This window comes from Centruroides vittatus, unplaced genomic scaffold, assembly GCF_030686945.1.
Source record: "Centruroides vittatus isolate TY-2023 unplaced genomic scaffold, ASM3068694v2 contig_2328, whole genome shotgun sequence".
NCBI lineage: Eukaryota > Metazoa > Arthropoda > Arachnida > Scorpiones > Buthidae > Centruroides > Centruroides vittatus.
The window spans coordinates 26,457-36,860 of record NW_027121458.1 but is presented as its reverse complement, the minus strand read 5'-3'; the positions used below and the strand labels follow the sequence as shown (position 1 = coordinate 36,860).

Below are 10,404 nucleotides of genomic sequence, written 5' to 3'. Positions count from 1 at the left end.
AAGAAACACTACCATACCAATTACTGGGTGCCAAAAAGTCTATTGTATGTTTAACGAGCAGCTTGATCAGATAGCATAATTTCGGATGGACTATACTTACAAGAGTTACATGTAGACCATCAGTATTTTTGACTTTTTTACTTCTACGAGCATAGTTTACAGTTCTGATAAGGTTTCAACTGCCTCGTTCAGAGCTGAATTTATGCCTTATAATTTATGCAAAGTATGGAAGGAAACTTGCAAATAATTTCTAATATCATGCATGATTTTGTGATATTTTTAATATATTAGATATTTATTTCTTTTATTTTTTAATTTAGGTTTTCATGGCAAAGAATTCATCTGATTGTAATGGTAAAAAGGGAAAGAAGCAGACGGGTGATATTAGTAATATCAAACAATGATTTGATGTTAATGGTGATTCATGCAAATGTATGATGATAATATAAAACATAAACTAGTTTTAAGAATGAATCGCAAATCTGATTTTAATATGAAGTACAAGTCTGATTTTAGTGTGAAATATGAACCCAATGTTCATATAAAGCAAGAATTAAATTCTGATGTAAAGCATTATGTCAAGTTTCATGTGAAGCAGGAATCTAAATTTAATATAATGGAAGAATTTAAATATAATATGAAACAAGAATCAAAATATAACATAAAGAAAGAGTGTAAATTAGGTATTAAAGAAGAATCAAAATATAACATAAAGAAAGAGTGTAAATTTGGTATTAAAGAAGAATCAAAATATGACATAAAGAAAGAGTGTAAATTTAGTATTAAGCAAGAACCAAATTTTAATTTTAAGCATGAACATGTTTTCAGTTTGAAGCAGGAGTCAAATGATAACATAAAACAAGGATTAAAATTACAAGTTTACAGTGCAAATAATGTTATTTATGCAGAAACATGTCTAGAACAACACAGTTATGTAAGTAAAATTACGGAATCAATCAATATTTTTTTAGTATGGTACCATAGTTTAAAGCAACATGACTACTGGATTATTTCAGGACATATGAATCCTAAAAATTCGGTTTTTACATGTTTATATTGGCACAATTACTCATGAGGCATAGACTTAACAATACCATGAATTTGCTATATATGGTCACTGCATTGCTATGCATCTTGAAAAACACTTGAAAATTTTGAAGATCTTGAATTACAGATTTGAATTTATAACATTTGAAACTCTGCACCATGTTGCCAAGTCTTCTCTTTACAAATAAACCCTTTGATCATTCTTTATAATACAGTTCAAACTGTTTTTCTTGAATATAAATGTTTTTAGAAAACAGCATTTCATATCAAGACAAATGTAAATAAATAAGACAAGGGAGCTTCTTTACAGTTTCTTTTCCTGTGATACAAAACACTTCAGTTTTCTAAAATGTTTATACTATGAAAAAAAAGCAGTTTGAATTGGAGTTATATTTAACCCTTAACATCAAAATTCTTCATACTGACAGATATATCTGTCTGCCATCCTAAGTTTTGCTGAAGCTATCAACAGCATGTGTTGCCTTTAGTTCTCTCGTGTTCAGCTTTTTGTACTCTCATTTAAGTAGGAGTTCCTAACAATATTCACACTTTAATTGACATTAAGTTATTAAGTACTTTTACTTGAACATGTATGTAGAAAGCTGATAATTTTCTTGTAATTCCTCTCTATATAATAACCTTCAAAGAATTATTTAGAAGTCAATCTACAGTATCTGTCATATGTCTACAGTAAATGAGGACTGAACAATTCTCTTGAGTTTGCTGTCATTGAATATTATTGATATTAAATTTTTGTAAAGTAATATTTTCTCAGCTGTACTTATATATAACACAATTATTTATGCAGTCTTTAGTTCAATTAATTATTTTAATGAAACCCTTTCACTTCATCACTATTATTTCTATAATTGTTCAGTATCCGAACTAAATCTTCTTGATGTGCCACGATACAGTTGCTTGTAAATGAAATAACATATTTATTACAGAGCAGGGATGGGCAACGTTTTTCTATGTAAAGGCCGCATTTCAAAACTTTCGAACTGATGCGGGCTGCATACAACAGAAAATAGAAAATAAATGCCAGTAAATCACAATTATTTATTCACGTCTAATTATAAATTATCATAGGTATACATAATTTAGCTTCAGAAACTGATGTAAACGTAATATATCAAAATATTTGGTTAAATATTATTCACCGCTAGCTTTATATTAGTTTCGATGTGTCTGTTACCGGTTTCTTGTTTTAATTTTTACTAAATTCAAATTCAAAAACTATTCACGTACATAAATTATAGAAAGTAAGAGTGTTTGAATTGTTTGAATTTTTGCTGCATACTTCCTTAAGCTGGGAAACTGACATATTTATTCATATTTTATGCAACACGAGTTGCAAACAGTGTTAATGCAAGCCGCGTGTTGCCCATCCCTGAGATAGAGTATAATTTCCCAAGTCCTGAAACTACATCCTAAACTTTTCAAAATGTGGATGGAATTCCTACTGAAGATGGTACCAATTTACATCAATTTTGTAATAACAACAACACAGAGTATGTTGAAAATGTAATAATCATTTTAAAACAATATATATTTTAATTTATTTTAATATATTCTATTTGCTTTCTTATGTAGTTAGAAAGTGTGAGAGAGATGTATTATGTGAATAACGCTAAGGATTCCACTTCAGATATGAAAGACGTTTCTTATCCAAGCCAGAACAATACGGAATTATTGCAATGCAAAAATAAATTTCCTGCTGCTTCTAAAGCAAACCAATCGAAATCTGAATTTTTCCATAGAACAAATATAATTAAAAGCATAAAAGGTATTTATGAATTATTATTAAACAAAAATATTCTCCAATTTATATTAATTAAATTAATTAAACTCTGAATGTGCCAAGCATTAACATGAACATATTTTTAAAAACATTAAAAATCTTTTAAACATAAAAAGAACTTTGCACGCAGCCATACAAATATCAGAACAATACTAAAAACACAATATTACTCATAAGATGGCTTTATCATTTTTAAAATTATTTTTATATATGCGAAAATGATGAAGACTCTGTCCACCACAAGATTTTATGCACCGTTTATATGTTAAAAATAAATAAAAAGACGAAAATATGTTTTAACTGATATAATTGGAAGTACTGGTTTTGATAATTATACAATTACTGCTTTAATGTTTATGTCTTTTTAAATATGAATACAAACCCCAATTCTTAGATTAAAGTCAAACAATTGCTGTATTACATCAGGCTATATTAATGCTACTAATTACATCTCTTGATAAATTTAATAAATATAATTAAATTAATATTTAATAGTTAATTTAGAAGGTTTTGGAAAGAGAAAAATTGGCTTGAAATGGAACTTAAACCTGCAACTCCTGTACAGTCATACCTCGGTACTCGAACGTTTTGGAACCCGAACAAATCGGTACCCGACCAAAAATTTCGAAAAAAAAAATGCCCCTGTTCCCGAACAAAATTTTGGTACTCGAACGGGAAAGCCCGCCAAGTCGACGCCGACGCCACGGCGGCGGCGTCAGTTACGAGACAGTCCAGTTAGGCCTAAATTTATTTAAATTATTTAATTAAAATTCTAATTATTAAATTTAGCAAGAGATGGCGCCTAACTCTAGTACCAAATTATCTTAAATTATTAATATTACTATAGCCATTTGCTAGCCTGATAATATGGCAGTTGTTGGTCTTTACGAGACAGTCATTGTTTCGCATGCACATTAACTTACACTGTGCTATATTTTTTGGATTAGCATTTTTTTCTTTTAATTTATTAGCCCTTAAACATGGGTCCCAAGAAGAATAAAAGTGAAAGTGGTCAAGTGAAAAGGAAAACAGTGAGAACAACAATCGAACTGAAAAAAGAAATCATTGCTAAACACGAAAATGGAGTGCGTGTTTCGGATCTCGCTGTCCAATATTCTATGACTAAGTCGACGATATCGACTATTTTAAAGAATAAAGAAACAATAAAAAAAATACTAGCGAATCAACTGGGGATTGGAACGCATTAATCCATTTTACATTATTTGTAATGAGAAAAAATGATTTGGAGTCTGAACATATTGGTACTCGAACCTCTTTCTGGAACGGATTATGTTCGAGTACCAAGGTACCACTGTAATTAGTAACATTAATATAGCCTTAAGTAATCTGGCAATTGTTTGGCTTTAGTCTTTTTTAATTTTTTAAAATTAAAACTCTGAGCAGAGAAATTGTTTTGATAATAAACATATTGTAAAACTGGATGTAGCTCAAAAGTAAACATATCGTATGTCAAAAATCCAGCAACATAAACTTTTCGCTAGATAAACGAACATTTTCAACTGTCTTAAAAGAGTCATTTAATTTAAAACTTTTTTGCTGATTAATTAATTATTTATAAATTTATATTTTGTTTTATGTAAATTAAACTTAATCTATTTTTGTTTAGGAATTAAACAGGTAAAACAACTGAACAGGGATGAAAATAAACCAAAATGGCTTGATAATTTATTACACGAAATAAAACTAAAGTCAGAATGTAAAGTTCTCTGTGGAAAACCGAATAGTCAAGTTAGTAAAAGATTCTCTGGAAAGTTCGATAATCAAGATGATGAGGTAATTAATAAAATGTTATCCAAAATATATTTTTTTTCTTAAGATAGCTGCGTAAAATTAAATCATTAATTAATCATCTCGTTCAACTAATTTCTGTTTCCCTCATAAATAGATATTACAAATATACATCAAATAAAACCCAATATCGTAAGCAAATACACCAACAGCTGCCGTAAATGATCGGGCTAAATCTTGGATATATGATTATAAAAAATACTTGAATGAGATGAACAGTTGTTTCATCTGAAGCTTAAACTGAGAAAAGAACGTTTTTGTCTAACAGTTTTCAATTATTAAATCATATTTAAGCTTGTGATATTAATAATACAGTGATACTTGAGTTTTTGTCAGTAATCTGTCTGAAAACAATCGGCAAAATTTGAAATTGACGAAAACCGACTATTTCCGTATGAATCAATGTAAATATAATTAATTCGTTCTAGACACTTCAAAATATATACCAAAAACACATTTCAAAGAGCATAAATATTGTGTTTAATACTAAAAACAATAAGAAATTAATATAAAATGAATATAAAAGATGAATGTAAAGAATAAATGAACATTTAACATGGCATTCGAAGGGCTGCTGGCTCTGGAAACTTTCTTTCGTCACATGATAGAATTAAAAGGAATAGGAAAAGGAAGGCTAACTGTTTCCCGTAATGTCCAATTATGCATACATGTACATAAATCAACAACTCATATTAGAATTTAGATATATAATAACTACACTTAAGTGTTGTGGCATTACTGATATCAACTTTTAGCATACAAGAATGTTTGCTAGTACTTTCAGTAGCATAAAGTTGCCGCCATCGGGCGAATATTGAATTTTAAGTTTTTGAACAATATTTGAAATTAAATATATCACATGGATGGAATATGAAATCAATTTGAGTTAAAGTGACGTTCTAAAAAATATAAACGGTAATAATGAATAGTGTAATTTTTCCGAGATTACATAGCGCGCAATAGCAAAAGCAAACCTGTTTATGCAAAAAAAGGGAATTAAAACTGTAGCTTGTTTGAATAACGTTACCCATAATCGTGGGATTTAGAGGGTTGGGATGTTGCGAGGTGTTACAGCTGTTATGTGGAGGCTTTCCCAAATAATATTAGAATTTAGATAATTTAAAAATTTATTATTAAAATTGTAATTGTGTATTTTTCTGTATACATTTTTAACAATATTTATATTTGTTGAATGTAATTATGGTAATTTTCTTTCTATATTATAGTTTACAGATAATAGTTTTTCAAACAACATTAATTGCGCCAATGACAAGACTGTGAAGTACGATTTTGTTCAATTAATTCACTCTGAATTATCCGAAGAATTAGAACAAATTGAATCACAATGTTCTTCAGAATCTAATATTAATAAAATAAAAAATGATAAAGGTAAAAATGTCCAAAATATTTCATAATGCTTAATAATACAGATTAATATAGATAATTATTAATTAGTATTATGTTTATGTAAGTTAGTAATAGAAGATGAATTAAGCCTTCATTCCACTTGCAAGTTTCTAGTGACAGTGATGAACAATAGCAGCATGGCCCCCACATGGTAGTGACTGACCAGACCCTAGTTAGGGGTTATGGAGATGGCCAGCTTGTATACTCATCCTAATCTAAACTTTACTCAATGTGAACAAATTTTATTTGGTTTACTGCTTAATGATAAAATCAAGAAAGAAAAAGGAATCGCAGCTTACATTTCGAAACATGAAAAATTGTCATAGATTGTCATCTTAGCTGCTTGATCTGCCCATCAATCAAGAACATTATCCAAACAAAACAATACTAAGGGCAAAATATCAAAAAAGTTAAATAAAACAATGTCCCTTGAAGATAAAGTGATATATTATATATATATTAGAATTTCCATAGCTACGGTTGTTTGCACTTATGTCATAAATGAATCGAATATAACGTATAAGAAAACTGAGACTGAGATTAGAAATATAGTAACAAAATATATTCGTATGAAAATGTGATATAATTTTATATTTCTAATTATATACTTTTTCTGTCTCCTAACCTTATTATTTTTAATGTATTCCTCCTTTCCATATTTATGGCAGTTTTACAGAATATAGTCTCCATAAATTTGGAATGTCTATCATACTTGGAGTTCATAATAATAAATCATTAATTATTCTTATTGTATTGTGTTAATGGAATAAGGCAACACGACACTAAGACAATCTATCAAGGAGAGATTCTTTTCAGGAGGACTCTATGGGAAACTAGCCCTATTTAAGTTTTAGATATATGAAGAAAACCTGGAAAACTTCATGTGGCCTGCCCATTGTTGAAGTGCAAACCTGCAACCGACTATCAGTGTTCACTGGTTTTATCCATTTGGCCACTAGTGGGTTAATTATTTTTAATCCATTTTCTTACTAATCATTTTGTGAATTTATTATAGTTTATATGTAGATTAATTCATTCCTGTTGGTAAACTTCACTTATACGAATGATAATGGAAATATTTGAATGATGACGACAAAGATTATTGTTTTAATCTTTCATCCTACTCCAATTCCTTTTAATGGTTGTCTATATTAATCTTTTATTGATTAAACTGAAAGCTGGCTAAGCTTCATATAGTCATTACTATCTTTATACAATTGCTATCAAAACAAGACTGTCAGTTTCCTCTAATTTTTAAAGTTGTATGAAAAAATTGCAAATTAATTTTTCATTGTTAACTTCATCGATTATTTTTCACTTGGTATAACAGCCCAAACAAAGAAATTATTTAATGAAAGCAATATTAAACTTAAATTACAAATAGTTATCTTTAAGTGTAGAAGATTCTTCATTGGTATAGTGTAATAATATATAATTATTAGACTATACCAAGGAAGAATCTTTTTCCTTGTTCATACCTCTGAAAAATAACAATCTTACGGAAGAGTCGATCTTTTATTGGAGGCTGCTTCGTCTACCGATTCATGCAAAATATTAATTTCTGTTCAAACCGTTATTTTCCTGAGGTGGGTTCAATTTCCTTCAGTGAGTGAATGAATGAGATCAGCGCAGCTTCCTACAAGATTATTAATTCTATTGCAATGTTTATATATTATTTTTTAACTATTGTAATGATTATATAGTAGTTTTTAAAAATTATCAAATAGTTTCAGAAAATTAAATTATACTTTCAGGATATGAAATACACAGAAACATAGGAAAAGATATACATTCTACTAGTAATAGATTTAAAACAGGAGAAGAGAAAGCTTTCACCTGCGATAGCTGCAAAATGCAATTTCCATCATTGAAAAAGTTAGAGATTTACATTTGTAGGCATACGGAAAATAGCTGCTACTTTTGTGATACTTGCAAGAAATCTTTAACGAAGAAAAAAGTATTAAAAACAAATTTTAGAATGCCTTCGTCTAAATTTCAATGTGACGTCTGTAAGAGGATTTATTCAAATAAACTATTTTATACAAGTCATATGTTAATACATAAAGAAGATAAACCTTTCGACTGTAATATTTGTAAAACGAACTTTTTTCTAGCACCAGTTACTTTACAGTCATTTCCTTGAATATTCAACTCAGTTCAATCAGTTTACAGTACTAAAATAGACAGAATAATGTTTGAATGGTATAATGATTAAATATTTTCATGCATGTATGTCTCCAAATATCCATCATGTAGACAATGCTGGCCCTACTCTTTTCCAAACTCTGTGCAAGAAATTTTGGTGCATCCAAAACTCAATAATCAATGTGCAAGGTTAATTCAGCTTCTATCTGGAATTTCGGTAAGGGCATAGAGATGTGTCACATAGTTCCAATTTGTTTCATTTTCTAGGTATTCCCTTCCATATGATGACAATTCTCCCATCGTTTTGACAAGGGTAAAAAAAATAGAAATACGGAATTTTGACTGGTGTTGGAGGTACTCAAATTATGAGAGTTTATCATGCAGTTGCTCCAATATTAGCAGTGGCTCTTGACTTCCAATGATCTCTTAAGAGGACCAAACAGCTGATAATTACATGGTGACACATCTGGACTGTTGACAGATGATCCATTACTTCCCAATCAAGTGTACGAGCACCTCCACCATGTGAACAGCAATACTTCGATGCCAGCCAAATACTTCAATTATGCAGATATCACAACATCATCAAAATAATGAGAGAAATGACATCATGTGGAAAGGAAGTACCTATAGAAAGAAACATAAATTGAGATTACGGTTTCATTGCTGTTATTGAAATTAAATTATGAATAGATGACTACCCTTGTTTAAATTTTGCACTTGATGTTGAGATTTCAAGTGCTGAGAATTCACATGAAATTGTAAAATTTCTAACTGTAATATAAATGTAAAAATGGAATTTGCACTAAATAATTAAATAAATAAAGTATTTTGTGTTTGGATTTTCGATATAAGTAGTCTGATTTCGTAGAAGTTTGAAACATGCATTATCCCAAAACATCCCAAAATGGTGGCTCCATAAGACCATGGCCTGAACCAAGGTCTATATAACAAGGTCAGGACACGCGTACTGGAGCCGCCATTTTGGGCCTTTTTTGAGTCGCATGTTTAAAACAAACTTATACGAACAGTCAGTTTTACATGACATCAATTAAACTAAAATTGCATAAATTAGTTTAATTAATGTCGTATAAAACTGACTGCTCGTATAAGTTTCTTTTAAACATGCGAATCAAAAAGGCCCAAAATGGCAGCTCCAGTTTGCGTGTCCTGACCTTGTTATATAGACCTTTGCCTGAACACTAGCCCCTGCACTCCTAGTAAGCAAAAGTGGCTTTAGACAGAAAATTCTGTTCTTTGTCCTAATTACTCTGATATATTTTATATATCTTGTTAAATTTTCTATGGTAGCTCTATTTTATGTTGATCTAGTAGTAGTCTCTTTAATCCGATAAATTGACAGTAGACTGTCTCACAGCTTCACAGGTTCAAAACTCCTTTATTGTTTTTTTACAAATGCATTTCAGATCAGTATTATTTTCTCTGACCCGTCTTCAGTCTACCGTCAATTTTTCAGATTAAAGAGACTATTACTAGATCATTTCATATATTGTTTATTAGAACCATAAATGTCAGCTAATTGATCAAGCAGATTTTGAAAATTGGACCAACCAAAAACTACAGAATTTAAAGTTAGCAGCTTGTAGTTCCATACCCAAGACATGTCTGGCAACACTTGCGAGGTAAGAAGAAATATTACTGTCAGATGTGCACACAATGACATGCTACAGTATTAAATATAATTATATATTAATCGTAACTAGATATTAAAAAGATGAACAAATGTTTTAATGTTTTGTTTGGTCAAAATGTGTTTTAATTTTTTTTTTTTTTTTAGGATTAGCCATACATTAACGACGGGCAGTGCTGTTGTTGTCGCCCACAGCTCGTTGTCGGCGCCAATGAACTGAACTGCAGCCAATCAGAAATGGACTTGAAGTAACGTGAAGCACACAAACAAAATGTCGGATTTAGCGTTCGAAGAAGCATTAATAGAGGAAGTTAGAAAAAAGCCCTATTTGTATAATGTTGAATTGAAGAATTATTAGGACAAACTTTTAAAACACGCAACATGGAAAGAAATCTCATCAGTTTGTAAACGTTCAGGTATGTATTATTGCCAGTTTGAAATAGATTTACCTTAGGTAGCCAAAATGGTGGCTTGTCTCTAATTCCAGCAAACAGAAGAAGGGAAACAGTGGGGACGCACATTCTAACCTAACCTAACCTATTTT

The 10,404-nt window shown here is 30.0% G+C and overlaps 1 protein-coding gene across 1 annotated transcript; it reads left to right on the top strand.

The window, feature by feature from the left end:
* The first annotated feature begins 469 nt into the window (after positions 1-469).
* LOC136971107 (zinc finger and BTB domain-containing protein 41-like) lies at positions 470-8,833 on the top strand. Its single transcript, XM_067265585.1, has 3 exons — positions 470-934; positions 5,884-6,046; positions 7,819-8,833. Exons 1-3 carry the CDS (start codon positions 470-472, stop codon positions 8,205-8,207), a joined length of 1,017 nt encoding a protein of 338 aa, XP_067121686.1. The 3' UTR covers positions 8,208-8,833.
* Positions 8,834-10,404: the final 1,571 nt, after the last annotated feature.